Genomic DNA, 18,499 nt, shown 5'->3' on the forward strand with positions numbered 1-18,499 from the left:
AGTATTATGGCACAAGCTTTCATAAACCATAATCCATGACAGTTTTGCCATAAAACTTTTGCTAGTGGTGCCCCATGACCTCCCTGCAAGAGACTTAACATGGTTACCTTCTGGAAACGGTGACACAGTATCCAGTAATAGCCCATCTGGCTTTGGAGCCTGTCTCTGAAGGTTTTTCAGTACAAGGTATTTCAGAGAAACTAAGTAGGAGGATTCATGCTTTCAATCCTTGTTTCCAGTGTTTGGCAGCCAAATGTTTTTAGAGATTGCAGGTCTTGGCAAATCTGGTTTGATCCTATTCTTTGTGAAGTTTGACATTTTAACAGTCTGAATTGTCCCATGCTGTTGGCTGTTAGGCTAAACATCTTGGGAAAATAACTTTTGCATATGCGTGTTCAGGTCTTTTCCATAGGTTGGTGCTTTCCCTGCTGTTCTCTGCGACATGGTCCCAAAAACCTGTGCAGTAATAAACTAATTATACCTTTAATCAGTGCTGCCTTTTGGGCTGCTTGGTGCGACCTGCAGCCCTTGAACATCTGGTCTTTCTTGTTTGTTTCACTGGTTATTTGTTAGAGTTGGGGAAAAATACCCTGCAAGATTTGTGAAAACCAAAAATGACCCCCCCCTCCCCAGATTAGTTCCATTCCCCAACTTGCTTATAGTTGCGATGAAAACCAGATTCATCTTGATTGGACACAGCCATGGATGGTGCATGTGTTTCTCCAAGGGAAGTTGTTTTTAGCTCTGCTCCTTTCCAAGTAGTAGAATAGCCCATAGAAACTGAATATCTTGGATGGCATCTGTTTACTAATAACTGTAGTTTTCTGGATCCCCTTCTCAATTGTGCCTTTACTTTTGCTTCTTGTGGAAGGTCATCAAGTTCAGTGCGTTGACAAAACAGGACCAATTCTACATTACTTCCCAGCCTTCATGAGAGACAGGCTAGGGGTTTAATAGGAGGCAGAACTCTTCCGATGCATACCAGCAATTTCTGCAGTTCATTGTACATAATGCTACTTTTGAAGATTATTTAGGAACCTCAGCTGATTCAGAGCATGGCTGCCAGACTGTAAGCTGGACTGTACCAGTCTGAACACATTTCTGTTGTCTTCAAAGATCTTTCCAGGCTTCCAGTGTGTTTCCCAGCAAACAATATTTATCTATTTTTGGCATTTATATACTGCCCAATGTTAAGGTGATGGAAGATTTAAATGATCTCCCCTGCCTCCAAATGCAGAGTATTTTTTATCCTTTTGAAGAAATTCTAGACTCTGTATAATAGAGGACATCTCTGGACTTGTTTTGCAACCAGATGGACATGGCACAAATTGATTGCAGCCTAACAAGCTGGGTAAATCACTTGGACAACTGCTTCGCCACACAGCTAGCTGCAGCCGTCCCCTCAGCCTCCATCTTGGAATGCAGAAAGGGTTAACACTAATATTTCTGTGGGCAGTTTGTACTGTGGCTCCCAGCATTTCTTGTCCTGGTGGATATGACCATGAATTTAATATTTGTACTTTTGTGAAACTTCAGGTTTAGATTATGCTTGGTGTCAAATCAATATAAATTGAAGAAACTTACCTTCAAACCATTTGGCATATATTGTTTCTGCTGTTTCAAGAACTTCCTGTTGAAAAGATATGTCTTTGTGTTTCAATTGCTGTATGAAATATGGATAAATTAACCATGTGCAGAAAACTAAAATAGTCTCCAAAACACTGTCAAAAGCACAAAAATTAATTGAAGGTCAAAAGAGTAGTTCATTATTCTTCAAAGTTATTTGAAAAACCTGCAGGTTAAATATTTTCATACAAAGTTTTTTTTTTTTTTTAAAAAGTCTTGAAATATTGTATAAACTCTTCTCTCACCTTAATGTTATAAATCTTCTCGTCATAAATCTTGGGCATTTGAAAAATAGAAAAGAAAATGCACCATTCACTAATTGGAAATGGTAAATATTGACACCCATGTTCTAATATGCAGAATTTTCCAGCCATTTATTGAACTAGTAAATGAGCAGAGAGTGACAGGTTTAGTTGCTAGAAAGCAAGTTGGTAGGCCTGGGGATGTCTGTATGATCTAGTTCAAAGGGACGAAAACTTTTTATTGGGCAGCATTTTATTTTATTTGTTCTTTTCTTACTTTGCAAGCCACCACAAGGCTCAAAAGGCTTCTAACTTAAAATGAAACCCTTGTCTTTGGATATGATCCAGCAAAACTGTGTGAGAGCTCATGGTGAGTAACTGTGCATGCAGATGGTTGGGAATTCCATGATTTCTGCTGAAGAGACAAGCAGCAGGGGGCTTCATACAAATACTGGTCCTGGTGACAGGATGTGGATGCCAGAGGCCTTGCATACTCAGCCCATAATATCCATTTGGAAATATTTGGCCATATCCAGTACTGCAGCTCCACTGGCACAATGGACTTCCATGTGTGGAACAGAGCTGCTTCTTCCTTTCCTGTCTCTCTTTCCCCCCCCCATCATCCTCAAAATCAGCTCTGGAGTGTCAGGGGTCCCTATGGAGCAGATTTTGAGTGTGCGCAGGAAGAGGAGAGGGAATGGACATCCTGTTGCACCAGTGGAGCTATGTGTGTGGAGCATTAGCAGGGCCGGCCCCAGACATGCCAGGGCCCTTGGGCACCAGCTTGCCCTGGCATGCAAGTGTGCATGCACACATACACACATGCGTGCCCAGGGTCAGCCCCAGACAGACTGGAGCCCTTGGGCAAAAGCCTACCCCAGGACCCAGTGTTCCCCTAACGCAACTCTCGCACAGCGAGAGCTTCGAGACTCTGCCATTCCCTTCCTTAACTTACCTTGTTCTGTAGTTACGCACGCAGCGGTGCCCTTAAGAAACATGGTGGCTGAGGTTCCCCTAAGGAGCTGAAGCCTCTGCCACCATCTTGGTTCATGGCAGGGATGCGAGTGCACAGCACGCATGCATGGCATCAGCCAAGATGGCGGCAGAGGCTTCAGCCCCTTAGGAAAACCTCAGCCACCATCTTTCTCAAGGGCACCGCTGCGTGCGCAACCGCAGAACAAGCTAAGTTAAGGAAGGGAGTGGCGGAGCTCCGAAGCTCTTGCCCTGCAATCCACTGCAGCAATCCTGCTGTGAATTGTGGAAGGGGAGCCTCAGGGGCCCTTGGGCCAGTACCCCACCTGGCCACCCCTTGGAACCAGTCCTGAGCGTTAGATCCAACTGATTGGAAAAAAATTAAATTTCTAAATTATAATTTTAATAGTACAAGTGTAGGCTTGAAAACGTCCTGCTTTGGGAAATACATAAAAGCACAGGGTAGATAATTTAAAAAAAAATAAAAGAGGGTTTTTAGTGTGTTTTAAAATGTAAGTCTCCTTGTAGTATAGGCCAGTTAAATTAAATCTGATTTAAAGCCTGTTAAACCTACATATAAAATCTTTTAAAAGAAAACCAACAGTCCTCTACAAACTGTGGTTATTATTGACTATGGTGTGTTGAAACAAGCTTACTTCAAGCCATAGTTTCAGAAGCTGGCTTGCTTCAACTAACCATAATTAAGATTGCCCACAGTTTAGTGTATTGTCTGAACTCTCAGCTGTGGTTAATTTAAAATGGAAGCAGAATATTCCAGTCGCCCTTCATGGCTGCACCAGGAGGTGGGGGTTCAATGAGACTTAAGCCAAAATAAGTGTGAATAGGATTGTAATTCTTTAACTGTCCAGGCTCTGCAGTTTGCTTGGTCCTTTCCTTTCAAAACGTTTTAACGATGGCCTGGTGGAGGTTGTTCTGAATGTGAAATGTTTATATAACTTTTAAGGTTGTTTAGTTTAGCAAAATACAATATATGTGCAGTTTAGTCTGTAGTGTTTTACTTTAGCAGTGCACTGCATCTTTGCACACACCACGGGCAAAGCTATCCATTAAATGAAAAGCAGTGTACTATGTAAGATTTAGTTTATGTTCTATCTATAAAATTGTATACAGAGTAAACCCAGCTAGAGTAAATGCTTTATTTAATTATAAATGTGACTGGCTAGATTAACCACATACTATGCATCATTATTTAAGACAGGGGTTCTCAAACTGTGGCCTGTAAGCTTCATTCAGGTGGTCCACAGAATGTCTGCATTAAATATTCATATGTTTAATAGTATTTTATTGCTTCTTTTAGTTCTTTTGTTATATTTTATTGTATTATAATTTGAATTCTATGGAATGCAAATTGTAATACAATAATATACAATATAAGAAATAAAAGAATTAGTAACAAAACAGCTAAAAAGCATAAAGCATCTAGCCAATGCATTGCGACGGTAGAAAATTGATGACGTGGCTGCCAAGACCATCAGCAATGTTCAGGTGGTCTGTGGGGAAAATAAGTTTGGGAGCCGCTGATTAGGAAATATTTCTTTATGTTTTATTTTTATTGATTGATTAAACTTGTATCCTGCCCTTCCTCCCAGGGCAGTAAATACATGAAATACTAGTGGGAAACCTCCTATAATCACAGTTTTTCTTGGAGATTGTAAGTCATTATTTTAAATTGATTCACCCTGTTTCTACATAAAGATTTTAATATTACCATTTAATATTTGTATGGTACCCTTATAGTACACATCTGCTCAGAAGTAATCCACATTAACTTGTTCCTAGGTATGTCTGCACAGAATTGCTGGCTTCAGAATTGCTGTTCCTTGACTCTGAAGTCTGTTTATGGAAAGGACTCTGATTCAGAGGAACCTTCTGCTGGAGGATGAGGGCAATTTCCTGATGACTCCTCCTTCACCCCTGCAGTTCCTCAACACCATCTCCCATACTGTTCCAGAGGGTCCTCCAACATTTTCGGAGGAACTGCAGGGAGAAGGAGGAATCATGAATATTTTCTCTCCTTTTTCTCCTGTGAGCAGAACTTTGTCAACATAAGTGTTTTAAATAACAAAAACATAACGTTCACCAGTGGGCTTACAATCTTAACTTTTAAAAACAGAGACGAAAGGGAAAGGAGTGGTGTGAAGAGAGAGCTTCTGTCGTTGTTGGACAAAGCTAAAATGAGGATAGAAAATAACAATATTTGTAGAAAGTTATTGAAGAAATGCAATGTGGATGGGGGTGGACTAGTTTTTAATTCATTTGTTTTTACAAGAGCTTGAGGAGAGCAGATGTCTTATTGAAGGATGGGAATATATCTCCTAACCTAGCACTCTGATGGGGATGCAGGTTGCTCCCTCTCCAGTTGTCATTTGATCAGTCGCTGGCATGCGGGACACAGAGGGTTGTTTAAGATCATTGGCCCATGGGCCAAAGCATGTTCACCGGCGTCTGTTCTGTGTAGTATATAAAAAGACAAAAAGCATGGATCCTGTATGCTAGGACAAAGTCTTGTTCTCATCCCCCCCCCCATATGATATGGGTGCATCTCTATGTTGGCCATGATTACTCCCTTCAGTCTCCTTTCGTTTGCAGAGTTGCTGTCTCTTGTTGACAAAATTTCAAACTTTCTGTAATAGTGGAAAGAGTGCCCAGATTCAAAAGCTATTGTGCAAACAAAATAAGTAAAAGAAAATACTTGAAAAAGGAAGGTTATTGGCTTAATGAGCTCAATATAAGGGTTGTACTATCTTTCTGACCAGTGAGAGATTCTACTTTAATCTATTTGGCTAGATTTCACTGAAACGGTCCCGAATAGCCTTACTTGGCCAGTTCTTCAAAGAACTCTTGTCAGTCAAGGATGCTTTAGGTTTAGATGTCCACAGTGAGGCTATTAAGTACAAATGGAGAACAGTACCAGTTATTGTCCCTCTACTCCTGCCCTTGTTTCTTGGGGGAATCCTTCAGTCAGCATTTTTGAGGAAGTGTTATATAAATTGTGTGTGTGTGTGGTCAATTCTTGAAAATCTGACCAAAGCCGATTTGCAAAAGGAATAGAGCAAGGGTAGCCAAGATGTTGCTCTCCAAATGATGTTAAACTCTAACTCTGCTCAGCCCCAGCAAGCATAGCCAATGCTACGGAATGATGTAGTCTGACAGAATCTGGAGAGTGCCATGTTGGCTACCCCTGAGATGCAGCAGTTGGCTGCATCCAGTCAACATTTTTGTCCTTTTCTTTTAAATAAGCATTCTCTATTTCTCTATTTCAGGAGGTTCCTCTGCTTTTACGCTGTACCACAGTAGAATATAATCTAATGTGGTACTCTTACAGTACTTTTTCCAATTTGGTCAGAGGGAGAGTTGGACAAAACCTGCTGTGTTTAGACAATAAATCACTGCATTCATGCAGCCTCCAGCTAATACTATACTAACTCATAAAGGAAGGGGTGGGGAGGGGGTGAGACATCCTAGCACAGTGGCTCTGGAGGGAGTTGATATAGATACCAGGATGGTTTTATCATATTTGCCAAAATCATTGAGAGCATATGTGAACTCCCTGAGAGAAATGAAAGGACAGCTCCCAGTAGCAATTTCCTTAACACTATGCCCTTGCTTATGGTCTGGTGAGTATCAAAGAGATCCAAGCAGATGGATGTTCAAATAATGCATGAAAGCTTCATATGTAAGGTACTGGCCTAATTAATTAATTAGATTTGTATACTGCCCTTCCTCTCAGTAGGAGCCCTATATTAAGTCCTGTTGTTGTTAGTGGACCTTAGAGATGCCTTCCTGTTTGTTTGTTTGTTTATTATTTGATTTATATCCCGCCCTTCCTCCCAGCAGGAGCCCAGGGCGGCAAACAAAAGCACTAAGGACACTTTAAAACATCATAAAACAGACTTTAAAATAAATTAAAACAAAATAACTTTAAAAACATTTTTTTAAAAAGCTTTCAAAACATCTTTTTAAAAAAGAATGTTTAAAAACATATTAAAAGCAATTCCAACACAGATGCAGACTGGGATATGGTCTCAACTTAAAAAGGCTTGTTGAAAAAGGAAGGTCTTCAATAGGCACTGAAAAGATAACAGAGATGGTGCCTGTCTAATATTTACGGGGAGGGAATTCCACAGGGTGGGTGCCGCCACACTAAAGGTCCATTTCCTATGTTGTGTGGAATGGACCTCCTGTTACGATGGTATCTGAAGGAGGCCCTCCCCTGCAGAGCACAGTGATTGGCTGGATATATAAGTGACAAGAAGGTCTTTCAGGTATCCTGGTCCCAAGCTGTATAGTGCTTTGTACACCAAGACTAGAACCTTGAACTTAGCCTGGTAACTAATAGGTAGCCAGTGCAATTCTTTCAGTAGTGAGGCGACATGTTGGCGATACCCTGCCCCAGTGAGCAGTCTTGCCACCACATTTTGCACCAGCTGTAGCTTCCAGACCAACCTCAGGGGCAGCCCCACATAGAGCGCATTGCAGTAATCCAACCTGGAGGTTACCATTGCGTGGACAACAGTGCTTAGGCTATCCCAGTCCAGAAACGGCCGCAGCTGTCTTACCAGCCGAAGCTGGTAAAAGGCACTCCTAGCCACTGAGGTCACCTGGGCCTCTAGCGACAAAGATGGATCCAGGAGCACCCCCAGACCATGGACCTGCTCTTTCAGAGGGAGTATGACCCCATCCAAGCAGGCAACTGGCCAGTTATCTGAACTTGAGAACCACCAACCAACCCACAGCGCCTCCATCTTGCTAGGATTCAGACTCAGTTTATTGGCCTTCATCCAGCCCACCACCGAGTCCAGGCAGCAATCCAGGGCTTGCACGACCTCTCCTGATTCAGATGTTACAGAGAAATAGAGCTGGGTATTGTCAGCGTACTACTGACACCTTGCCCCTGCCCCAAATCTCTTGATGACTGCTCCCACAGGATTCATACTGATGTTAAACAGGATGGAGGACAAGATAGTACCCTGTGGCACCCCACAGCACAACTGCCATGGGGCCGAAAGTCAACCACCCAATGCTATTCTCTGAAAACAACTTTGGAGATAGGATTGGAACCACAGTAAAATAGTGCCTCCAATACCCATCTCACCAAGTCGGCCTAGAAGGATATCATGGTCAATGGTATCAAAAGCCGCTGAGAGATCAAGTGAGAGTAACAGGGTCTCACTCCCCCTGTCCTTCTCCTGATAAAGGTCATTCACCATGGCGACCAAGGCCAATTCAGTCCCATACCCTGGCCTGAACCCAGACTGGAATGGGTAAAGGGTAATCTCTTTCATCCAAGAGTACTTGCAATTGCTGCGCCACGGCCCTCTCAGTCACCTTCCCTAAGAAGGGGGTATTTGCGACCGGTCGATAATTGTCACAAACCAATGGGTCCAGGATGGGCTTTTTCAGGACTGGTTGAATCACCGTCTCTTTCAGGACAGCTGGAACCACTCCCTGCTGCAATGATGCATTGACCACACCCTGAATCCACTTGGTCAAACCCCCTCAGCAAGTTTTAATAAGCCTAGAAGGGCAAGGGTCGAGAGGACATGTTGCTGGCTGCATCATTACAAGCACTTTCTCCACATCATCAGGCAACATCAACTGGAACCTTTCCCAAAAAGTTGCAGCAGACATTGCACTGGACACCTCATTGGGGACTACAGTAGATGTGAATGGGGCATCAACTCTTTACCCTCAAAGTGCCTTGCAAACAATTCACAGTGGGCCTCCGAAGGGTCTAAAACTCCATTTCCTGGAGTTGATGTCAACAGACCCCTGACAATACGGAAAAGCTCCACTGGACAGCTAGTTGACGATGTGATGGAGGCAGAGAAATGGGTCTTCTTCTCCGCCCTCACAGCCATACAGTAGGCACGGTTATGATTTTTTATTTGTGCCCAATCAGCCTCATACCATGTCTTTCACCACTTGTGCTTTAGCTGTTGTCCAGCCTGTTTCATTGCCCTTAGCTCACTGGTATACCAAGGCGCAAACCGGGCTCCACAATACTAGAGAGGGCTCTTGGGGGCAACCGTGTCAAGAGCCCGACGTGCCTCACTGTTCCACAGCGTGACAAGGGCTTCAACAGGGTCACCTGCTCTGTCTACTGGGAACTCCCCCAGGGCATTCAGGAATTTATTTATTTATTGTATTTGTATACCACCCCATAGCCGAAGCTCTCTTGTGGATTCCATTAGTCTCTGGGGGCGGACCACATTAATATGTCCACCACCCCATGCAGGGAAGGATTGGAGCCATTTAAACTTCACCAGGAAGTGGTCTGACCATGACAATGGGGTGACATCCCCCCCATCTCCAGACCACCCCTTCCTCTATCTGGAGCAAAAACCAAGTTGAGGGTATGCCCTGCCCTATGTGTCGGGCCGGTGACAACTTGAGACAGCCACATGGTTGTCATGGAGGCCATGAAGTCCCGAGCCGCAACATTTGAGGCAGCCTCAGAATGGACATTGAAATCACCCAGCACTATTGTTCTGGGCTCCTCCAATACCACAGCCCAGATGGTCTCCGCCAGCTCAGTCAGAGAAGCTGCTGGGCAGGAGGGTGGACGGTATACCAGCAGCATCCCTAGTTTACTGTCTCCTTGGCTCAACACCAGGCACAAGCCCTCCCAGCCAACTCCAAGACAGAGTGCTTTCCTGGAGACAGAGATGGAAGTTCTGTAGACCACAGCAACTCCTCTTCCCCCCCCCCCGCAGCCTGTGCTGGTGTTGCACCAAGTATCCAGGTGGACAAATATGGGTCAGATCAACTCCTCCCAGCTCAGCCACCCAAGTCTTGGTAATGCACACCAAATTGGCACCTTCATCCACGATCAAATAATGGATGAGTGTAGTCTTATTGTGCACCAATCTGGCGTTAAACAACAACACACACAGACCAGTGGGCACAGCAGATGAGCAATGAGGAACCCATCCATGAGAGGAGTGGCAGCAAGGAAGAAGGTGTAGATAGCCTTGCTGTCACCTTCTATGGTAATTCACCACCTCCCCATGGCTATACTTCTCTCTAGCTGTGATCACTGAAATTGGGGTGACATCACCCATGTTCCTCCTTACTAAGACTCCTCGTAAACACCTGATATGAACCCAGCAAGAGCCCACCAACAAAACCTACCTGAGCCAATTATCTCAGTAGGCCTCTGCAAGAAATAGGAACAGTCAGACCTACTCAATATTTTCACACAGGGTACGTCTACTCTCCCCCTGTCTCACACCCAGGGAGGGCCAGCCTTCTGCCAGTTACAGACTGTCACTCTGAAGGCATCTGGCGATTTTCTGCTATCATTCAGTTCACTGCACAGGCTCTCACCCTGCACAGGAGCTACACATGAGCCATCCGCCCTCCCCACTACCAATCTCTTCTAGATTAGGGGGAAAAAAAAGAAATAGAAGAGGGTAGCACTCTTGCCATCAGGACTCCCTAAGGCACTCCCCAAGGGGTGACTCCGCTGGAGGCAGACCCACTGCCCTAGGGCAGCTGGGCTTTTATGCCTTCTGACCCAGCCAGCAGCTGATGCAAGAGGCTGTGTGATTAACTGTAGCTTCTCTCTGGAGGCAGGGTCAGGCAGGGGGTCCCAGTCCTTGCAGCACTTACTAGGGACTTCAGCTGTCTTAAGAGACAGCAACCCAGAGGAGCAAGCAGCAAGCACCCAGATGTCAGATACTCACTCCCAGGGCAGGTCCCCCTAGTGCTGCAGCTGTTCCTGTTGATTTATAGTTGCACAATTTATTGTCCTCAGAGGATTTCACTCATAGCAGGGGTGGGGAACCTGTGACTCTCCAGATGATGTTGGACTTGAGCGCCCGTCATCCCTGATCATTGGCTATGTTGGCTGAAGCTGATGGGATTTCAAGGTTAACAGTAGCTGGAGAGCCATATGCTGCCCACCCCTAATCCATAGTGTTAATGTTTGGATAGTGGTGGCTGCGTTGAACTTTAAACTTCTATCCAAGCTTGCCAAACAACCTTAATACAGTGACTGGCTTTGCTGAATAACTTTGAACTTCATACTTGCTACTCTTCTGTTACCTTGAGGGTTGTTACAAGGCCATGACAGCTGCTCCCAAACCCTTAACCAAGAATGTTTACTAATAGCCTAATGCAGCCATCCACAACATGGTGCCAACTGTGTAAATATCTGGAGTGCATCATGTTGAAGTCAGCTGGCCTAATGATTGTTCTGAAGCTTGGTGATAAATTCATATTTGTGGGAAGAAAGTCCACCTTTTAAATTACATTCCCAAAGTTCATAAGCCACTGGTAACATCTGTGGCTTCCTGCTGTTGAGTCCTGACACCCCACCATCAGTTTTGTGTTTCTGCCCGCCTGGAAGCAAGACATGTTCAGGGCTCTTGGACTTCATTTTTTGTCAGTGAGGGAAGTTTGTGCAGAGTTTGTATTATTTTTAAAAATAGCCTTTTTAATGAGCTTATTGTTTATGGAGAAGCAAGTTATGAATACTTTTAAATCCGCCTTCCCCAACACTGTGCCCTCCAGTTGTTTTGGACTACAGCTCCCATCACCTCTAGTGGTCAGTGATGATAAGATTTAGTCTAAATCATCTACAGGACACCAGGATGGGGAAAGCTCTTTTAAATAAATAACCTACAGGGCATTTCTGCTGGAGGAATTTTGTCATTTTGCTGGCTGTCACTGCTTTTTATTAAAAACAGAAAAAGGGGGGGGAGAACTGTAGTAATGATGACCTAGAAATACAGTTTGTGAAAAAACAGAGAAAGCTGACTTTGCAGAGAGGCCTGCTATCAGATAGAAGTCAATTAGGGTGCATTATTGTACTATATTATTTTGGACTGGATGATGCCTGCAGGTTTGCCCTGGTTCTTTCTGTAACTAGAGATGTGTTTTACAGCTGTCTGATTTTTTTTTTCACACACACACCCTTTCTGTTTTATGCTAAGCTTGCCCTGTTTTCCTTCACATGTGCCATAGTTTTCTTACAAGCAGGAGCTTTAGATGCTATCATTGGAAAGTTTCTTTTTTTCTTTCAGGTAAATGGCACCTCCAGATAATAGGGTAGTTTTTCGGATGAGGAGAGTTTTATATCCATGCGAATAGTATTTTTTTAAAATAACGCTGTGCGACATGGGAGACTGAGGATGAAGGGCTATGGGTTTAGGGGGGGCAAAGCGAGGCGTGTCTGTCTGCCAGAATTCATGGAGAGAGTACTGTGTTGGGATATGTGTGAGTGAGATCCATTTCATTTTGGAGGGGGAAGGGAATGGAGACGCTGCAGCTGCTGGTAAAGTGATACAGAAGAGTTGGAAGCATTGTCGGGGGGACGGACCTCCAGTCTGTGCTTTCTTCGCTTCTCTTTAAAAGTCCTGTTTTAAAACAAGTAGTTTGTGAAGGCACGTGCACTTGGAGCATAGATGAGAAACCAGATAATACTAGTGGGAGGTGGATGAGATAGTCTATATGTACGCGTGTATTTATATACGTGCTTGTACAGACACGCACACGCACATACTGACATGTGCAGAAGTTTATTGCCAGTAGTAATAATAGCTTTGTCATAGCAGCTTTCAGCACATGCAGTTTGTGGGCACCTGTCTTATACAAGACCAAAGAGAAATTAATGATTAAATGTTTATTCTAGGTGAAGCATGTAAAATCTATTTATTTGGTATTGGTGGAAGCTGATGCAAAAATCTTAATTTGGATCAACACCTGGTATGAGAGGAAAGCTATTTTATTAGCACTGGTAAATAACAGGGTTGTGTGTTGGCACTAATTTATGGGCCCTATGTGCATATGTCAAAGGTAGCTTTGGTTGGGTGCTTCCCGAAATTCCTCTCTTCTCCCCTGCCCCCACCCGATCATGTCCAAGGATATTTCAAAGTGACTGTTCATTTTCCAAGAACACACTTAGAGTAATATGCCACTACTGCAACAAAGCTCTATGCATGCAAAAGAAGAAAAAAGTGAGCTTTATTGGGGGAAGAATGCATCTAAAACTTTTCTAAAGTTCTAGACCAGCCTTTCCCAACCAGTGTGCCTCCAGATGTTGTTGGACCACAATTCCCATCTTTCCTGACCATCGGCAATGCTGGCTGAGGCTTGATGGGAGTTGTGGTCCAACAACATCTGGAGGCACACTGGTTGGGAAAGGCTGGTCTAGACAATAACACATTGGTGCTCAAAGGGTGAGACTGGTGCAGATAGTTCCTTGCAAGGCATAAGCATTCCCCAGCATGTTTCTTGAATGGAAACATTGGTTCCCCACTTACATTCATTTTTGCAATACAGTATTGTATAACATTGGTTGTCAGTGTTAGAGACAGACAGTACTTCCTTTACAGTAAAGTTTGCTTTCAAGTAAGTGTGGTTAGGACTATAGTCATGAATGAACGTTCTGAGAAGACTAGACAGATTGTTTTTTCTAAGACCATCTGTGCAACAAAGGAATATGGTAAAAGCTGCAAACCTTCACAACTCACATGCAGTAGTGGGTGCAACTGTGGGTTTTTTTTGTGTGTGTGTGGTCTTCATATCCACAGCTAAATTAAATGAATGAAGATATTTTAAATCATTAGGTGCTTGATTCTGTTTGTATTAGAATAACCTGGTAAATAAATCAAGTTTTTCTCTCTTTTCCCCTCCCTCCCTCCTTCCCCCCCCACTCTCTGTGAAGGGTACTGAGAGTTGCTAGGAGACGCCCTGTTCCCCTCACAGAGCTTCAGTCAGAGCAGCTGACTGTTTAACCACTCTGGCCACTGGAACTCTGTCAGGGGAATAGGACCCTCCTAATAACTCTCAGCACCCTTCACAGACTACACTTCCCAGGATTGTTTGGGGGAAGCCATGACTGTGTAAAGTGAAATCAAAGTCTGGTGTGGGTGTGGCCCCCTGATTAGCCAACCCAAAGAGCTGTGAGTCTGACTTTTAGGACACTGACAGTTGGTTGTTACTGAGCATGCCCCAGCTTATCATTGACTTTAATGCTAAATTTCTTAAATTAATTAAAAATCATCCAGGCATTTTTTTTTACTAAACTGCAGAAGATGAAGGTCAGAGTATGGGGCAAGGTCAGTAATAGGATTACAGGTACTCTGTGAACATGGCTGATTTTTAATTAATTTCAACAAATTATGAGACCACTGACAGAAAAAAGTCCAAAAGAGATCTTGATTTTTGTCTTCTTGTTTTACACTTTGTACTCTTGATACTCTCTGAGTGTTTTGTGTACCACCATGAAAACGTAGAGGGTTGTTGAGCTAGTGTTTCCGAGTTCAGGACTATAAGTAAGGCTTTGTTTTGAAATGAGCTTATGGGAAGCAACAGAATGGCATGGGGGTATTTTTAATTTAACATTGTGGAATGTGAAAAATCGATGCTGGCTATAGTATACGGCCACTCTCATGACTGTATAGTTAGATTTAAGGTGTTGTCTGCATTTTTGTTGTTGATCAAAAGCTGTTGGTTTTGTGTCTGTTTCTTTTTCCTTAGCAGTTGATGGCCCATATAACTGTGTTAGCTCTTTTCTTTCCCCCTTTTGGGCCAGGCTGAAGTGTTGTGTAAGATATGAGAATATACCAAGTTTTCAGTCCCATTTTTACACCCAGATTTGCTGGATCTCTGTAATAGTTCCAAGGGAACTGACTTCTTTTTTTTTAACATGACTGCTTCAAGTGTATCAGCTGGGGCTTTATGCTCTTTGAGGTTTTGCTTTCTTAGTTTGTCTCTAACCTTTGCCTCTTTTGAAATTTTCTTTCAGGATGGACTGCTGAATTGGGAAGCATCACAGACCTGGTCATACAACCCGAATGATCCGCTCTCTGCTTTATTTATCTATTACTAGTTATTTTAAATTGAACTTTTAATAACCTGCCAGCTGCTCTTCAGACACACATGGTGCATTGTTGCCATTCCCAGAATCACATCTTTGAAATCCAGGCCCTTGGTAACCTTCGTCGAACAAAGAGGCGACCTAGAGAATACATCTGCAGCAGGACTTTTCAAACCTGCTGCCCTCTAGCTTCCCCGTTGCCTGTGCTGTTTCTCTAGCACATTATGGAGCCCACAATGGAGTATTGCTTGGTCCAGGTTCTGCAGAAAGATGTTGGGAAGAGACTTCAGGTTGGCCAAGAACTGATAGACTATTTCTCAGATAAACAGAAATCTGCTGATCTTGAGCATGATCAGACCATGCTGGATAAAATGGTTGATGGTCTAGCTACCTCGTGGGTAAATTCTAGCAATTATAAGGTAAGACTGATTTGCAGAGACAGAATTGCTAAGGTCAAATGTTGCTTCAACTCTGGTTGGTTCACACAGGCTTCTCTCAACAGTTATGGAACAGACTTCACTCTTCACTTTACATGTTGCAAATCCTATTGATCCTGTGCATTTCTTAGTGAGCTGTGATTGATGGCATGACAAATTCTTCATACTGTGGCTTTTCGTTTACTAAAATGTATATACAACACACAGTAGAACTCATTATAGATTAAAAACAAAATATCTGCGTTTTTCACTGATGAAAATAAAAATTGGGATTTCATTCTTGAGTTGGATTAGTGTCCTTGCTTGCAATGGTGAATTGCCACTGGGTTTTTGAGCTCCCTTAAAGATGTTTTGTCAAAACAAACAACAATATGTGTATAAAAGTGGACTTGGAAAGAGCCTGTGTTTATAGAGAAGGCTAAGTATAAGGGCAGAATTTCACGATGCAAGAAACACAAGGATACTCCCATGAAACATTGGCCCTGTATCACACTGTGTGTGTCTCCCCAACCCTCTCTGTAATGTGCAATCAAACTTGCTATGGTCCTTTCCTGGTGGCATTACACTGTGGGTTTTTTTTCATGCTCCCACTCCACATCGTTGGCTTCTCTTGGCAGAGAAGTACTTGGCAAAATGGGGTCGCGGCATGCTTTAATTGTGCTACACGTAATAGAGGGGGTGGCTGTTTTTAGTGACAGCCTGGTAGAATCGTTCTGCCCCAGCCTTCGCCAGCTTGGTGTCCCCCCCAGGTGTTTTGAACAACTGTCGTCAGCTCTTTTGGCTGGGGCTGATGGGAGTTATAGTCCAAAACATCTGGAGGGCACCAAGTTGGCCAAGGGCCTGTAGTTCAGTGGTGGAGCTTCTGCTTTGCATGCAGAAGATCCCAGGTTCAATCTCTGGTATCACCAGGTAGGGCTGGGAAAGACTCCTGCTTGAAACCCTGGAGAGCTGCTGCCAGCCAGTATGGACAATTCTGGGCTGGATGGACCAATGATCTGAGTCAGTGTAAGGCAGCTTGCTATGTTCCTAAAGGGTATTCTACCTTAATAAACATTCTTCAACAGGAAGGACATTTGGGAGCTGGGTAAGAGGACTTATGATAATAGGTGAAAAAGTGTGTGTGCAGGTGTACTTGTAATCAGCCAACCAATACTTTATAATTCTGGTGGGTAGAGGTGACCATTTCACCACACATCCATCCAGATGACCAATCTACCCAGGGCGGTGGAGTTCTTGGGTTGTCTATTGCATATTCTGAAGCACTTTTTGGGACAATGTTCTAGCTAACCTTTATGTAATAGGCTCCCAACATGCATTTATGCTGGAAGAAGAAGTTGGCTGAATGGCTGTATTTAGATCTTTCTCATGGTACGGTCACATGGAGGCTGCTTTAGCTTCCTGAAATGACCGTGCATACAAGCTTGCCACCGGGATTGTCCACAGCCATAGAGTTTGTCTCCATGCTACTTCCAAATCTTCATCTTTCTGGCTTGCAGGGGAATGAAGACAAAACTCGGAAGTGTAGGGCTGATCCCCTTGAGGAACCAGTACAAGCAACTGGATTGCTGTATGGAGCAAATGCCCATTTAGAGGCAGCTTGTAATGACCTTATGGCAACTGAATCATGAGGTGTGGCCCATCATGTTTGTGTGAGGCTAATTTTGGATATCTTCCTCAGTCAGAAATTCTCAGTACCCGAGCCGAGCCATGTTAAGTACTCTTTTCTTTTTTTGCATTGGGAGTTGACTCTGACAATTATGAATCCTAAAGCCCAATATTTTTAAAGATGTTTTTAAGTCAGTTTGTTTTAATATGTTTTAAAGCCTTTTGCTTTTTTAAGATGTTTTAGAGCGCTTTTAGTGTTTTTATTTGCCATCCTGAGCTCCTTCTGTGAGGAAGGGTGGGATATAAATAAATAATAGTTATACTTCAGATGTTTCATAGTTGCCCTACTAGTAGTATGTTATGATCCTATGAAGCTTCAGTATATTGAGTCAAACCAATGGCCTATCTAGCCTTGTACAATAATACCTCAGTTAACCAAGTACATGCATTCCTGGACCTTACTTCTTTAACAGAAACATTGGTACCAAAGGTTGGAGTAACATGGAAAGTATAGGTATAGGTCCCTACGCCACAAAAAAGAAGAGTGGTTCAACATACTTCAGCCAGCTTTTTGTTCAAAACTTACAATATGCATGTCTGAAATGAAACAACCAGGTCAGGTAAGCCTTGCATGCAGACAACTTGAAGGCTTCTTCCAAAACGCATCCAAGGATGCCTGCCTTACCTTTTTTTTCTTTTATCATGTAGCATCTTGCTATAGCAATCTAACGCTCTGAGCACAGTTCTCCTATACTTGCACTTGAGCAGGCAAGAGGCAGCCACCACCCTCTGCTTGGTCTCTCTCTCTCTCTGCCATCCTCCCCTACACTCGAGCAGAAGCATCTGCAGTAAATAGTGCTTCTAGGGTACCTGAAACACTGTTTACTGCAGAGATGTCTGTGCCACCTGGCAAGGAATGCAGTTCCAACCACGCATGAGAGAACTACCTGCAGCAGCCACAATCCAGTAGACAAGGAGCCACATTCTTACTATGTCAGAGTGTGTGCATGCCCCCCGCACCCAAAAAAGTCTTTGTTAAAAAGAGCTTCTTTCCTGGAGGATTTGTTAACTGAGGTGTTACTTTATTGCCTGTTCTGATTGGTAACAGCTCTCCAAGGTCTCAGGCAGGTCTTTCCCATCCCTGCTGCAATTTTAACTGGAGATATTGGGACTTGGACCACAGTCCTTCTCCATTCAAAGCAGGTGCTCTGCTACTGAGCTGTCACCCCTTTTAATGTTAACTACATACTTGACATTCACAGTTGAATCTTCTTGACAGTCTGTTGTATTATATGAGATGTTATCTGAAATTGTTTCACTAGCAAGAACTATAGGATAGACTCCTGTTCATCTGCAGTACAATCCCAGATTGCATGGGGTTCTAGGTCCACCCATTAGAAAATTATGGTTGTCCGTCCAGATTAGTTAAACCAGTCTTGCCTAAGTTGGTGCTATTTAGATGTTGTTAGATTCTAACTCCTGTCAGCTTCTGCCAGCTTGGCCAGCAGTCAGGGATGATGGGAGTAGAAATCCAGCAATATCTGGAAAGTACCAGCTTGGGCAAGGCTGGTTTAAATGAACAATGTGGAGCTATCCACTTGCAAAATAACCCCAAGAGTAGTTCAGAAAGAATATAACAACCTAAAAAAATGTAGCTTTGGGACTGATTCTTCCTCATTGGAGGGATAATGAGATGTAGATCTTTTAAGTATTGGTCACTGCCATATGGGCCCTATTTATATCTTGGTTATCTAGCTCTTGATAGCAAG

The 18,499-nt window shown here is 43.4% G+C and overlaps 1 protein-coding gene across 8 annotated transcripts in view; it reads left to right on the forward strand.

Moving 5' to 3' along the window:
* The window catches only part of CLASP1 (cytoplasmic linker associated protein 1), a 311,886-nt gene that overhangs the window by 20,089 nt on the left and 273,298 nt on the right, over nt 1-18,499 (forward strand). For all 8 annotated transcript variants that reach the window (XM_061609140.1, XM_061609147.1, XM_061609143.1 and 5 more), the window contains exon 2: nt 14,617-15,107. In XM_061609140.1, the coding sequence (XP_061465124.1) occupies nt 14,913-15,107 (195 nt within the window). In that variant the 5' untranslated portion in view covers nt 14,617-14,912. The remainder of the gene's footprint in view (nt 1-14,616; nt 15,108-18,499) is intronic.

Source organism: Rhineura floridana, chromosome 2 (genome assembly GCF_030035675.1).
Source record: "Rhineura floridana isolate rRhiFlo1 chromosome 2, rRhiFlo1.hap2, whole genome shotgun sequence".
NCBI lineage: Eukaryota > Metazoa > Chordata > Lepidosauria > Squamata > Rhineuridae > Rhineura > Rhineura floridana.